The sequence below is a fragment of the Coregonus clupeaformis genome, chromosome 7 (assembly GCF_020615455.1).
Source record: "Coregonus clupeaformis isolate EN_2021a chromosome 7, ASM2061545v1, whole genome shotgun sequence".
Classification (NCBI taxonomy): domain Eukaryota; kingdom Metazoa; phylum Chordata; class Actinopteri; order Salmoniformes; family Salmonidae; genus Coregonus; species Coregonus clupeaformis.
The window spans coordinates 60,554,762-60,570,514 of record NC_059198.1 but is presented as its reverse complement, the minus strand read 5'-3'; the positions used below and the strand labels follow the sequence as shown (position 1 = coordinate 60,570,514).

The 15,753-nt window shown below is 43.3% G+C and overlaps 1 protein-coding gene across 1 annotated transcript in view; it reads right to left on the bottom strand.

Annotated features, from left to right (window-relative positions):
- The window catches only part of LOC121570264 (ribonuclease 3-like), a 297,361-nt gene that overhangs the window by 126,519 nt on the left and 155,089 nt on the right, over nt 1–15,753 (bottom strand). Inside the window, 6 exon segments of the mRNA XM_045221557.1 lie at nt 2,636–2,738; nt 3,699–3,702; nt 11,525–11,583; nt 12,222–12,283; nt 12,400–12,492; nt 12,495–12,537. Coding sequence (XP_045077492.1) covers nt 2,636–2,738; nt 3,699–3,702; nt 11,525–11,583; nt 12,222–12,283; nt 12,400–12,492; nt 12,495–12,537 — 364 coding nt within the window.

Sequence of the window (15,753 nt, the reverse complement as noted above, 5' to 3'; positions counted from 1 at the left end):
GGCAGAGGAGAAGTACAAGGTGTTGGAGAACAAGATGAAGAATGCGGAGGCAGAGAGAGAGAAGGAACTGAAAGCTGCTCAACAGAAGCTAAACTCTGCTAAAACCAAGGCTGATGCGTTCAGTAAGAAACTCAAGGAGAGACAACAGGAGGCTGAGTCCCTGGTCCTAGAGTTGGAGGAGTTGAAGAGAGAGCAGGCTGGCAAGCACCACGGCAATGCGGATGCCCTCTCCCGGCGTGATGCCTTCTTCGCTGCCTTTACCCCGACGAGGACGTCGGTCCCGAGGAGGGGGATGTGTGATGTCACGAGAGGCTGTGTCCTGGAGGGACGTTACATCCCCCTGAGGTGGCTGCAAACCCAGACAGCTATGGCTCCATCTGCTGGTATGGTCGGGAACTCCACCCCTCTGTGGCCAATCTTCCCACGCAGCTGAAACAAATGAGGAGCTGATGAGCTGAAGGTTTGGGGAAGGGAAGAGACACGGTCTCCAACCTGGGCTCTCTGGAGGACAAGAGTGCTGCACGTCCACTTCCATGAGGAATATAAGGATTTGGAGATACTTACCTTTGGGAAATACTCACCTTTGGATATATGCACCTGTGGAAATACGTGAGAGACATTTGGAAGGACTTTTTGCTGGGTTGGCCACTAGCTGCAACGTGGACTACAGTAAGGCTGGGGAAAAGTTATCTGAGCGAGTGAGAATTATGTTTTGGATGTGGAAGAGACATCCCTGAACTGTTAACCCTTAAAGAGCCACAAGAGAACAGAATTTGGTTATATTTTCGTTAATTTCCCAAGACCTATAATAAAATCCTTGTTTTGTTTGAACCTTGTCTCCTTGCACTACTTGAGCAATCCCGCTGAAAGCTGTGTAGCCTCTCGTGACGTCACACTATGTACAGAATCAGTAAGCATGGTTTTGCCATCGAGAGAGGCCACCATAGGCAGATCTGGCTCTCAAGAGAAGCTATGTGCACAATGCCCACAAAATTAGGTGGAAACCGAGCTGCACTTTTTAACCTCCTGCCAAATGTATGAGCATATTAGAGACATATTTCCCTCAGATTACACAGACCCATAAAGAATTTGAAAACAAATCTAATCTTAATCAATTCCCATATCTATTAGGTGAAATGCCAGTGTGCCACCACAGCAGCAAGATTTGTGACCTATTGCCACAAGAAAACGGCAACTAGCAGAGCACAAACACCATTGTAAATACAACTTATATTTATCTGTTTATTGATTTTCCCTTTCATACTTCAACTATTTGCACATTGCTACAACACTGTACATACACAATAATATAAAATTTGAAACGTCTATATTCTTTTAAAACTTTTGTGAGTGTAATGTTTACTGTTAAAGGAAAATTCCACCCAAAAACTGTCATTTGGTATTTGTTTCATTAGTCCATTGGTGATATAGTCTCAAAATGTGTTGCTTGTCAGCAATCAAGTTTTCATGATATGTAACTTTCAAAATACAGAAATATGGCCCGTATGATGGATTTTGCATAATTTGATGCTGCGTTTTGCAGTATTTTGAAAGAAAAAACTAAATATATTTTTTGGGTGGATTGTTTATTTCCCCTGTTTATTTCCCTTTTGTTTATTGTCTATTTCACTTGCTTTGACAATGTAAACATAGAGAGAGAGAGAAAGATGAGAGAGAGGAAATGAGAGGGAGAGAAAGAGAGAGACTCGTGTGGCGTGTGGCAGTTGAGTTGCCGTGGCGGTGCTCGGTCGGTTGCTCTCGCTCTCTCAGTGGTGGTGATGAGGCGGCGACAGCTATGGAACTGAATAGATTACTACGCTGCTCTCGTGGCCGATAATGAACAAGTATGGTTGGGGGCCCCGGGGCCCAGAAACAGAGAGAGGAGAGGGACCACTCCGATCCAAGATGCAACACAGCACTACTCTCAACAGTGTTTGCCTCTCGTTTCTTGCCCACTTTTTAAAGCCACCCGGCTATGTCCCAAATGGCACCCTATTTCCTACACAGTGCACTTCCTTTGACCAGAGCCAATCGGGAAACCCATAGGGCTCTGATGAAAAATAGTGCACTATATAGGGAGAAGGGTGCCATTTGGGACGCAGACTCCATCGCCCATCACGGGAGTGGAGGAATGGCTGATCTGGTTTAATCAAGATGGTGATAAGATGGGAAAGCTGCCGACACTGCACTCTCCCCAGGACCGAGCGCGGCTTAGCTCCCCTACTGCTGCCTGCCGCCCAAGGGGGATAGAGAGGAGACTGTCCCTACAGAGAGATTAGTGTGTGTGGGGGGGGATGTGTGTGTATGTGTGTGTGTGTGTGTATGTGTGGTGCTCTAGGGACTGCCTGTCCAGCCAGAGGTCAAAGCCCATCTATAGAGAGATCAATAAAGCTGCTTAATGTGTCTAGACCTAATGGGTGTTATACTGCTGCTACTTACACAACACACACACACACACACACACACACACACACACACACACACACACACACACACACACACACTGACCTGGATACAACACTCTGGTTCTAGCATGGTCACGCACGCACACACACACCTAGATACAACACTATGTATTTAGCTACGGTACATGTGAATTACAGAGACAGATGGATGGACGGACACACACACACACCTATGAGTGCTTCAAAGCAGTTGCCCATGGCGTGTCTCAGGTCTGACTCCCTGCAGAGGTCTGGTCCGTGGGCATACAACATGAAGCGATCCAGCTCCAGTTTCTGGTAAAGCACGAAACATACCAAAACATACAGTCACAATCTGTGCCATGCAATACTGGGAACGACAACCGTTTGCTGGCCTGATTGGCTAGTTCGGGCTAGCGGGCTAACTTAATTTCCATCCCGACATGGTTTAACACACAATTATGGGAGCAAATAACACAATCGCTGTTTCTCCTGACTTTATTTTTGTCTTTGATAAGTGCCACTTTGATATTGACCCGATACAGAGATGGGCGAGGTGGTGAACAAAAAGTAGTGTTTTTTTTGTCATGAATCTTGTTCTGGAGGCAGCTCTGTAGAGTTGTCACTAGCTAGCACAGCCACAAAGTCATAAAATCAGATTTTAAACCTAACCTTAACCACACTGCTAACCCTAATGCCTAGCCCAAACCTTTTTTTATTTTCATACATTTTAGCCAATTTGAACTTTACAGCTGGCCTATCTAAGGGAAAATAATAAACGTCAACCTGTCTCTCAAATCAAATCAAACTTTATTGGTCGCATACACATATTTAGCAGATGTTATTGCGGGTGTAGCGGAATGCTTGTACTGTTCTGTATGGCACTCAGCTACAGAACACACACACACACACACACACACACACACACACACACACACACACACACACACACAGTGTAAAGGCCTGTAATCTGTAGGAGAGAGAGATAAATGTGGCCATGTGTTATCCAGCTGTGCCCTGTACTGTGTCCGCTGTAAGCTTTGCTGTCATGAGAGGAGAGAGCACTCACCAGGCAGGAAAATTGTACCTTATTATATAGGGAATAGGTTATCATTAGGAAGAGAGGGGACAGTCACAGGAAAGAAAATACTGTAAAACAAAAAACTCCTCAACCATACAGTGCCTTCAGAAAGTATTCATACCCCTTGATTTATTGCACATTTTGTTGCGTTACAGCTGGAAATCAAAATGGATGATATGATTTTTTTTTCTTACCCATCTACACACAATACCCCACCATGTAGCTCAGTAGAGCATGGTGTTTGCAACGCCAGGGTTGTGGGTTCGATTCCCACGGGGGGCCAGTATGAAAAACATAATATAATGTATGCACTAACTGTAAGTTGCTCTGGATAAGAGCGTCTGCTAAATGACTAAAATGTAAAATGTAAAATGATAATGACAAAGTGAAAACATGTTTTTAGAAATTTTAGCAAATGTATTGAAAACCAAATACAGAAATATCTAATTTACATAAGTATTCACACCCGAGTCAATACTTTGTAGAAGCACATTTGGCGGCGATTACAGCTTTGAGTGATTTTGGGTATGTCTGTATCAGCTTTGCACATCTGAATATGGGGATTTTCTCCCATTTTCCTTGCAGATTTTCTCAAGCTCTGTTAAATTAGATGGGGAGTGGCGGTGAGCAGCAATCTTCAAGTCTTCAAATCTGGGCTTTGGCTGGGCCAATCAAGGACTTTTACATTCTTGTTTTGAATCAATTCCAGCTTTGCTTTGGCTGTATGCTTAGGATCATTGTCCTAGTGCAACGTCAATCTTCGCCCCAGTCTAAGGTAATTTGCATGTTCTCATCAAGGATTTACCTGCATTTGGCTCCATTCATTATTCTCTCTATCCTTACCAGTCTCCCAGTCCCTGCTGCTGAAAAGCATCCCCATAGCATGCTGCCACCACCATGCTTCACGGTAGGGATGGTGTTAGATGGGTGAGGAGCTGTGCCTGGTTTTCTCCAGACATGGCGCTTTGCATTCAGGCTAAAGAGTTACATTTCTGTCTCATCAGACCACATAATCTTTTGCCTTATGATCTCAGTCTTTCACGTGCCTTTTTGCAAACTCCACTTGTGCTGTCATGTGCCTTTTTCTCAGGAGTGGCTTCCGTCTTGCCACTGTCCCATGAAGCCCAGATTGGTGAAGTGCTGTAAAGACTGTTGTCCTTCTGGCAGGTTCTCCCATCTCAGCCAAGGAATTATGTAGTTCTGTCAGAGTAGCCATTGGGTTCTTGGTCACCTCCCTGACCAAGGTCCTTCTTTCCCGGTTGATCAGTTTGGTCAGACAGCCAACTCTAGGCAGAGTCTGGGTAGTTCCATATTTTTTACATTTCCCAATGATGGGTAGGTAGGAAAGATGTTTCAACATATGATATCTCCCAGTAAATGCTAAATGCTAAAAAGGTCTCCTGATGTGGTTTAAGCATTGTGGTGGACTTAGAACATCACATTTTTGTTGTTTTTCTATATACAGTGGGGGAGAACAAGTATTTGATACACTGCCGATTTTGAAGGTTTTCCTACTTACAAAGCATGTAGAGGTCTGTAATTTTTTATCATAGGTACACTTCAACTGTGAGAGACGGAATCTAAAACAAAAATCCAGAAATCACATTGTATGATTTTTAAGTAAATAATTTGCATTTTATTGCATGACATAAGTATTTGATCACCTACCAACCAGTAAGAATTCCGGCTCTCACAGACCTGTTAGTTTTTCTTTAAGAAGCCCTCCTGTTCTCCACTCATTACCTGTATTAACTGCACCTGTTTGAACTCGTTACCTGTATAAAAGACACCTGTCCACACACTCAATCAAACAGACTCCAACCTCTCTACAATGGCCGAGACTAGATAGCTGTGTAAGGACATCAGGGATAAAATTGTAGGCCTGCACAAGGCTGGGATGGACTACAGGACAATAGGCAAGCAGCTTGGTGAGAAGGCAAAAACTGTTGGTGCAATTATTAGAAAATGGAAGAAGTTCAAGATGACGGTCAATCACCCTCGGTCTGGGGCTCCATGCAAGATCTCACCTCGTGGGGCATCAATGATCATGAGGAAGGTGAGGGATCAGCCCAGAACTACACGGCAGGACCTGGTCAATGACCTGAAGAGAGCTGGGACCACAGTCTCAAAGAAAACCATTAGTAACACACTACGCCATCATGGATTAAAATCCTGCAGCGCACGCAAGGTCCCCCTGCTCAAGCCAGCGCATGTCCAGGCCCGTCTGAAGTTTGCCAATGACCATCTGGATGATCCAGAGGAGGAATGGGAGAAGGTCATGTGGTCTGATGAGACAAAAATAGAGCTTGTTTGTCTAAACTCCACTCGCCGTGTTTGGAGGAAGAAGAAGGATGAGTACAACCCCAAGAACACCATCCCAACCGTGAAGCATGGAGGTGTAAACATCATTCTTTGGGGATGCTTTTCTGCAAAGGGGACAGGACGACTGCAACGTATAAAGAGGAGGTTGGATGGGGCCATGTATCGCGAGATCTTGGCCAACAACCTCCTTCCCTCAGTAAGAGCATTGAAGATGGGTCGTGGCTAAGTCTTCCAGCATGACAACGACCCAAAACACACAGCCAGGGCAACTAAGGAGTGGCTCTGTAAGAAGCATCTCAAGGTCCTGGAGTGGCCTAGCCAGTCTCCAGACCTGAACCCAATAGAAAATCTTTGGAGGGATCTGAAAGTCCGTATTGCCCAGCGACAGCCCCGAAACCTGAAGGATCTGGAGAAGGTCTGTATGGAGGAGTGGGCCAAAATCCCTGCTGCAGTGTGTGCAAACCTGGTCAAGACCTACAGGAAACATATGATCTCTGTAATTGCAAACAAAGGTTTCTGTACCAAATATTAAGTTCTGCTTTTCTGATGTATCAAATACTTATGTCATGCAATAAAATGCAAATTAATTACTTAAAAATCATACAATGTGAATTTCTGGATTTTTGTTTTAGATTCCGTCTCTCACAGTTGATGTGTACCTATGATAAAGATTACAGACCTCTACATGCTTTGTAAGTAGGAAAACCTGCAAAATCAGCAGTGTATCAAATACTTGTTCTCCCCACTGTATATATATAAAACAGTGTTTAAAAAAAAATACACAGTACAGTGAGGGAAAAAAGTTTCTGATCCCCTGCTGATTTTGTACGTTTTCCCACTGACAAAGAAATGATCAGTCTATAATTTTAATGGTAGGTTTATTTGAACAGTTAGAGACAGAATAACAACAAAAAATGGATTTGCATTTTAATGAGGGAAATAAGTATTTGACCCCCTCTCAATCAGAAAGATTTCTGGCTCCCAGGTGTCTTTTATACAGGTAACAAGCTGAGATTAGGAGCACACTCTGTGTTCCTAATCTCAGCTTGTTACCTGTATAAAAGACACCTGTCCACAGAAGCAATCAATCAATCAGATTCCAAACTCTCCACCATGGCCAAGACCAAAGAGCTCTCCAAGGATTTCAGGGACAAGATTGTAGACCTACACAAGGCTGGAATGGGCTACAAGACCATCGCCAAGCAGCTTGGTGAGAAGGTGACAACAGTTGGTGCGATTATTCACAAATGGAAGAAACACAAAATAACTATCAATCTCCCTCGGCCTGGGGCTCCATGCAAGATCTCACCTCGTGGAGTTACAATGATCATGAGAATGGTGAGGAATCAGCCCAGAACTACACGGGAGGACCTTGTCAATGATTTCAAAGCAGCTGGGACCATAGTCACCAAGAAAACAATTGGTAACACACTACGCCGTGAAGGACTGAAATCCTGCAGCGCCTGCAAGGTCCCTCTGCTCAAGAAGAAGGATGAGTACAACCCCAAGAACACCATCCCAACCGTGAAGCATGGAGGTGTAAACATCATTCTTTGGGGACAGGACAACTGCAACGTATTAAGGGGAGGTTGGATGGGGCCATGTATCGCGAGATCTTGGCCAACAACCTCCTTCCCTCAGTAAGAGCATTGAAGATGGGTCGTGGATGGTTATTCCAGCATGACAATGACCCAAAACACACGGCCAAAGCAACAAAGGAGTGGCTCAAGAAGAAGCACATTAAGGTCCTGGAGTGGCCTAGTCAGTCTCCAGACCTTAATCCCATAGACAATCTGTGGTGGGAGCTGAAGGTTCGAGTTGCCAAACGTCAGCCTCGAAACCTTAATGACTTGGAGAAGATCTGCAAAGAGGAGTGGGACAAAATCCCTCCTGAGATGTGTGCAAACCTGGTGGCCAACTACAAGAAACGTCTGACCTCTGTGATTGCCAACAAGGGCTTTGCCACCAAGCACTAAGTCATGTTTTGCAGAGGGGTCAAACACTTATTTCCCTCATTAAAATGCAAATCAATTAATAAAAAATTTCTGGATTTCTTTGTTGTTATTCTGTCTCTCACTGTTCAAATAAACCTACCATTAAAATTATAGTCTGATCATGTCTTTGTCTGTGGGCAAACGTACAAAATCAGCAGGGGATCAAATACTTTTTTCCCTCACTGTAGCTAGCTGACTATTATCTTGCTTATTGTGTAGTGGAGGATAACAATACCTATATGCCTATGGATGTGTAGCTACAGTGCCTTGCAAAAGTATTCATCCCCCTTGGCGTTCTTCCTATTTTGTTGCATTACAACCTGTCATTTCAATAGATTTTTATTTAGATTGCATGTAATGGACATACACAACATAGTCAAATTGGTGAAGTGAAATGAAAAAAACAAAACTTGTTTCAAACAAATAAATAACGGAAAAGTGGTGCGTGCGTATGTATTCACCCACCTTGCTATGAAGCCCATAAATAAGATCTGGTGCAACCAATTACCTTCAGAAGTCACATAATTTGTTAAATAAAGTCCACCTGTGTGCAATCTAAGTTTCACATGATCTGTCACATGATCTCAGTATATATACACCTGTTCTGAAAGGCCCCAGAGTCTGCAACACCATTAAGCAAGGGGCACCACCAAGCAAGCGTCACCATGAAGACCAAGGAGCTCTCCAAACAGGTCAGGGTAAAAAGTTGTGGAGAAGTACAGATAAGGGTTGGGTTATAAAAAAATATCCGAAACTTTGAACATCCCACCGAGCACCATTAAATCCATTATTAAAAAATGGAAAGAATATGGCACCACAACAAACCTGCCAAGAGTGGGCTGCCCACCAAAACTCATGGACCAGGCAAGGAGGGCATTAATCAGAGAGGCAACAAAGACAACCCTGAAGGAGCTGCAAAGCTCCACAGCGGAGATTGGAGTATCTGTCCATAGGACCACTTTAAGCCGTAGATTCCACAGAGCTGGGCTTTACGGAAGAGTGGCCAAAAAAAACACGTTTGGTGTTCGCTAAAAGGCATGTGGGAGACTCCCAAAACATATGGAAGAAGGTACACTGGTCAGATGAAACTAAAATTGAGCTTTTTGGCCATCAAGGAAAACACTATGTTTGGCGCAAACGCAACACCTCTCATAACCCCGAGAACACCATCCCCACAGTGAAGCATGGTGGTGGCAGCATCATTCTGTGGGGATGTTTTTCATCGGCAGGGACTGGGAAACTGGTCAGAATTTAAGGAATGATGGATGGCGCTAAATACAGGGAAATTCTTGAGGGAAACCTGTTTCAGTCTTCCAGAGATTTGAGACTGGGACAGAGGTTCACCTTCCAGCAGGACAATGACCCTAAGCATACTGCTAAAGCAACACTTGAGTGCTTTATGGGGAAACATTTAAATGTCTTGGAATGGCCTAGTCAAAGCCCAGACATCAATCCAATTGAGAATCTGTGGTATGACTTAAAGATTGCTGTACACCAGCGGAACCCATCCAACTTGAAGGAGCTGGAGCAGTTTTGCCTTGAAGAATGGGCAAAAATCCCAGTGGATAGATGTGCCAAGCTTATAGAGACATACCCCAAGAGACTTGCAGCTGTAATTTCTTCAAAAGGTGGCTCTACAAATTATTGACTTTGGGGGGGGTGAATAGTTATGCACGCTCAAGTTCTGTTTTTTTGTCTTATTTCTTGTTTGTTTTACAAGAAAAAATATTTTGCATCTTCAAAATGGTAGGCATGTTGTGTAAATCAAATGATAACCCCCCCCCAAAAATCAGGTAACAAAATAGGAAAAATGCCAAGGGGGTTGAATACTTTTGCAAGCCACTGTATGACGCCAATCTGTGTATGGACCTTAAAACATTTAGTATAAATATTAGTTCTGAACAGTGGTTTTAATTGTTCTACAATGCTTGAATCATTAATCCCCAAGAAATTGCATAAAATGACTGAGTGAAGTGTGACTGTTACATGTCAAGCTGCTATTAATGAATGAAAGTCCTGCTTCAGTAGTAGTACTACTCCACATTGAAACCACAGCCAGAGGATGGGTACATTACGGCACATTGTTGTTTTGCTGTTCTCAGATGTGTTGTTCATATGGTAAGTACGTATTCGTTGCATGATAAATATAAGGAAAGCTATTACTGCCGCCAGTACAGCCATTGTGAAAAACACAAGGCTCGTTATCAATTAATGGTGGTAGGCTATCCATTGGTGGTTTCTGATGTGCGCGAGTGATGTAGTGATGTCCCATTCCCTAGGGTTATTTATCTCTCCCTACCACAAGTTATTATTCCTTGACAGTAGGTAAGTCTGCCTGTGATGAATCAACGTGGCATCAAATTTCCATGATAGATCTCAAAACAAATAAAACACCTCATCTCAATTCAGCCCGCTTGCTCTTTTAAACTTAAATATTCTATATTCCCGGTTCCTGGTAGTCCGGTTTTACAAATGTTCAGTCCAGGAGACAGCAGTGATGGAATGGAGGGAGGGAGGGAGGAAAAGAGAGAGAGAGATAGGAAGGGAGAGTGATCCAGAGCAGGTCCAGTGCTGGTCCAGTGCATGCCAGGGGAAGCAAGGGTGGTTAACGGGATTTGCTCCGTCAGTTAACTAGACAAGAGAGTGATACATTATTCACAGCTCTCTCTGAGGAGGGCCAAAGCGAGGAGTGTGGGCCAAACGGGTCCTTATAAATGCTTACATCAGAAGAGGAGCAACACAAGATGAGAGGAACTGCCCAAGTCCACAGAAACAGCAGTTAACCACCCCTTTCCTCACTCACACCATCCATGGCTGCATCCCAAATGGCACCCTATTTGCTTTATAGTTCACTGAGGGCCCTAGTCAAAAGTAGTGCACTATAAAGGGAACAGGGTGCCAATTGGGACGCAGACCATCCACTCCTAACAGTCATCTCCTATTACAGTCAAACTCTTGCAGTCGGGGCTAGTTCTATTCAAGGCTATATATTGGCACGGGGTGAAATAAATTACTTGCTCCCATCTCTAATAACAAACAGCCGGAAATGGAAAACAGGGAGAAGTGAAAAACAACAACTCATCCCTAGGAAGGTTTTCATTTGAAAACGAACAGGGCAGCCCTCAGCTCACCTTTTTCCCAGTGAGGCTTATATGGTTTGACGTGCAGAAACTACCTAATGAGCTAAGCTGGGCTAGCCCAGACATTTTCCCCTCTCCAGCTACCTTTCTAGCCAAAGGAAGCTTGCGTCCCAAATGGTTCCCTATTCCCTATGTAGTACACACATTTTGACCAGGGCCCACAGGGCTACATAGGGAATAGGGTACCATTTGGGACACAGACAAGGTAGCTAGGTAGGGAGGTACTGACTGTAGTAATAATAGCTCCATGTAATTAGTAGTATGGCAGTGCAAGCTGAGTGGTACCTGGGCCACAGCGGTACCCTCTCACCTGGGAGTGAGTCAGTCAATAACACACACAGCATTTACACAGCTAATTGCTAGTTGTCATGGAGACTTTCAGCAAGGCCCTATGAAAAGGGCTATGGTGAAATTACAACCCAATCCCCAATTAAGAGTGAAATCACAGAGCAGAGTAAGGGAGAGAAGAGGGGGAGAGAGTCTTCGCCATGTTTGATTAGCAAAGGTGTCCGTCAAAATAATTGAAGAAAAAAGAGCGAGGGAGCTGACGGACATAAATCTCACCTGGTGAGAAACTCCACAACTGCATCGCAGAGAAACTCCAGCCGCTCGTTGTGAAAGAGAGGGGGGGGGGGGTTGAGAAGAGAAAGCGAGAGACAGGGAGGGAGAGAGAGTGACAGGGAGAGAGAGAGGAGAGCGACCGAGAGAGGAAGAGATGGGGAGAGAGAAAGAGAGGAGTAAGAGAGAGGAGGGAGGGAGGTGGGAAGGAGAAAGAGAGTGAGATGAGGGAGAGAGAGATAATTTAATGGGCATCTCAGTCTACACTATATCAGACATTTACACAGGAACCACAGGTCTCTAAGACAGACCAAATCAACACAATCTGACAAATATCACAGGTGAAAATCCAATAGTGACCTGAAATATGACCTATACAGGTTTGAATGAAGTTGATTAATTCTGCTCAAGTGTATTTATTCTGTCTCAAACTTTCACAAATCTAATAGCACACATTTATTAGCACACAATGCAAAGGTGTATTGGAATAAGAATGGCCCTTGCGTTAGTGGTTTGTGATATTTCTTAGGCTCACTCATGGAAATAAATGCAGGGCCTACAAACACTAGGGCATAGCAGGACAGCAACTGGTTGATTTAGGGACTATGCATTTGCTAAGTATGTATTAGATAATGGATTAAGAATGGCCCCTGCATCAGTGGTTGGTGACATTGCTTAGACCTCCTTATGGAATTAGAGTCTACCTGGAGGGGGAGGGGTCGTCTTGTTCAAGACGAGACATGATGTTGATCAAGGTGTTGATTCCTGACCAACCAGAGAGAGGTTGGTTAGTCAGCATAGATAGCAGTTACATCCATTAATTAATATTGATGGAGTGTCTGTGTGTGTGCGCGCGTATGTGTTGTACTGTAGGTACCCACCCTTCTTCCTCATGTACATGTGGTGGACCTTCCTGTCTCCATACTTGGGCTGGCAGATGCCGCAGTTGGACAGGGAGTTTCGGGCGTGGTCTCGTTCATGCCGAAGTTCAGGTGGTAGCTGGGGTGAGTCATGGCCAGCTGGAGAGAGAGGGAAGAGAGGAGGAAGAAAAGTCTAAATCTGGTGGTGATGATGACAGTCTGATAGGGCTGGAAATTGTCAGGGACCTCACGATACGATATTATCCCTATACTTAGGTGCCAATATGATATGTATTGCGATTCTCATGATTCTATATGTATTGCCATTTGATACTGTGATTTTACTGCAATTTAATTTTCCAAACATATTGCTCACAATATGTCTGCTTCAGAGAGACAAGAGGGAGCATTAGAAAACACGTTTTGATCAGTCAGGGAATTAAAAGTGCTGAAAACATGTTGGCTCACTATTTAAAAAGAAGATGGAGAACAAGCTATAGGATGAAAAATACCTGTGTTTTGGCGCAGGTACAGCCGACTAGCGCTAGCTAATGGTACCCACAGTAGCAAAAATAAATGTATTACTGTTGATCCAGGATCAGGTCTTCCACGCCAATATAACCCTATTTTTGTGATCTAAAAAGGTATCACTGATCCTAAATCAGAACTCCTACTCTGTTGATCAACTCATCTGGCTGAAACATGAAGCATACTTGGCTTTCCTTGACCTCCTAGATATGACTAGACTAGAACACTAACCATCTGAAGGATTGATCATTGAAACATTGAGCTACAGTATGTAATATGGACGTGAGCATCAAAAAATATAAATCAAATGAAAGAAAGTATAAATAAATCAAGCCTTTTATAACAAAAAGCCAATAGCACAGCAGAAGCTCTACACATATTCCCCACAACTCTGCTCTGTTTTGAGACAGGGCAAACTACAGAGCTTGGAAAGCAGGGTGTCTGTCTGAATTGAACATTGTCATCCGAGGAGAAAGAGGGAAAAGAGAAGATCGCTGTAGTACTGCCCAGTAAGACGTGTCGAGCATTTATCAATCTAACATTATCAGAATGTAGCTTCTCTCAGCAAAAAACACTTTCCAACTCATTTCTCCTCTCACTGGGCTGCTCGGGTTTCAAATGCTTGTCTTCGTTCAGCAAACTTCAAATCAATTTCAAGCTCCAATGAGAAATACATGTAAAATGTTAAGAGAGGGGGTTTCGATATGTATAATTGCTGCAGACACAGCCGGGGTTGTATCCTTGAACAGAAACAAATTCAACCGAAAATCTATTTTCATTGTAACTAAAAGGAACAGAACAGCAAGAGTTTTTCAGAACTATCTGACATTGTACAAGTAGAAGTCTAGCATTCAAGCACAACTCTGTCCTCTTCTCTGACAGGTTGACAGAAAAAAACTGTTACTTGGAATTCTAACTCAGCCCTGTTGTGAAAACAGAGAAATGTCAGACACATTGACTGTGTCGTAAATGGCACCCTATTTGCCCTGGTGAAAAGTAGTGCAATGTAAAGGGAATAAGGGTGCCATTTGGGACTAAAACAATCGAGTGGCAAAGACAGTACACTAAAGTCTTACTTCTCAGTTTGGTGTTCTTTAAAGATTCTTAGGAAAGTGCGTATGAAGTGTATCAAGTGCAACACCTCAATAATTTTTGTAAACATTCCAAGGTAAAATATATACAGTACCAGTCAAATGTTTGGACAGACCTATTCATTCCAGGGTTTTTCTTAATTTTTATTATTTTCTACATTGTACAATAATAGTGAAGACATCAAAACTATGAAATAACACATAAAGAATCATGTAGTAACCAAAAAAGTGTTAAACAAATCGAAATATATTTGAGATTTAAGATTGTTCAAAGTAGCCACCCTTTGCCTTGATGACAGCTTTGCACACTCTTGGCATTCTCTCAACCAGCTTCATGAGGTAGTGCCTTCTTAAAAGTTAATTTGAGGAATTGATTTCCTTCTTAATGCGTTTGAGCCAATCAGTTGCGTTGTGTTGGCAATTCAAGTAACAGACATATCTCAACATTAACTGTTCAGAGGAGACTGTGTGAATCAGGCCTTCATGGTCGAACTGCTGCAAAGAAACCACTACTAAAGGTCACCAATAAGAAGAAGAGACTTGCTTGGGCCAAGAAACACGAGCAATGGACATTAGGACCGGTGGAAATCTGTCCTTTGGTCTGAGTCCAATTTGGTTCCAACTGCCGTGTCTTTGTGAGACACAGAGTAGGTGAACGGATTATCTCCGCATGTGTGGTTCCCACCGTGAAGCATGGACGAGTAGGTGTAATGGTGTGGGGGTGCTTTGCTGGTGACACTGTCTGTGATTTATTTAGAATTCAAGGCATACTTAACCAGCCTGGCTACCCCATCATTCTGTAGCGATACGCCATCCCATCTGGTTTGCGCTTAGTGGGACTATCATTTGTTTTTCAACAGGACAATGCCCAAAACACACCTCCAGGCTGTGTAATGGCTATTTGACCAAGAAGGAGGCTGATGGAGTGCTGCAGCAGATGACCTGGCCTCTGCAATCACCCGACCTCAACCCAATTCAGATGGTTTGGGATGAGTTGGTCCGCAGAGTGAAGGAAAAGCAGCCAACAAGTGCTCAGCATATGTGGGAACTCCTTCAAGACTGTTGTAAAAGCATTCCAGGTGACTACCTCATGAAGCTGGTTGAGAGAATGCAAAGCTGTTATCAAGGCAAAGGGTGGCTACTTTGAATAATCTTAAATCTCAAAGATATTTTGATTTGTTTAACACTTTTTTGGTTCCTACATGATTCCATATGTGTTATTTCATAGTTTCGATGTCTTCACTATTATATAAAAAATAAAGAAAAACCCTTCAATGAGTAAGTGTGTCCAAACTTTTGACTGGTACTGTATATATATTTTTTACCTTGGAATGTTTACAAAAATGCTCTAGCTTACAAGTAGTTGGGCTTATGTAGATGTCAACATTATTAAGTAAGTAATCCTTGTCCGAGCAAGAATGGCCCATAGGGCAGGAGCCAATCTCCTGTTTATTTAGCGTGAGGCAGCTTAACGTACAAGTACACCCACTGTACAGGACACTAGTCTGTCAAAATGATGATTGCATCAAGTATGGAGATTTGGATGTACTGATCATTGCACTGTCTAGGCTGCTCAACAGCCTTTGGCTAAACACGAGTAATCATAATAACTTAGACTTTCCTCCTGAGTGTGTGTCTCAAATGGCTCCCTATTCCCTACACAGTGCACTACTTTTGACCAGGGCCCACAGAGAATAGGGTGCCATTTGGGATACATTTTGAAACAACATTACTTTCCTATATGAATACAGTAAAA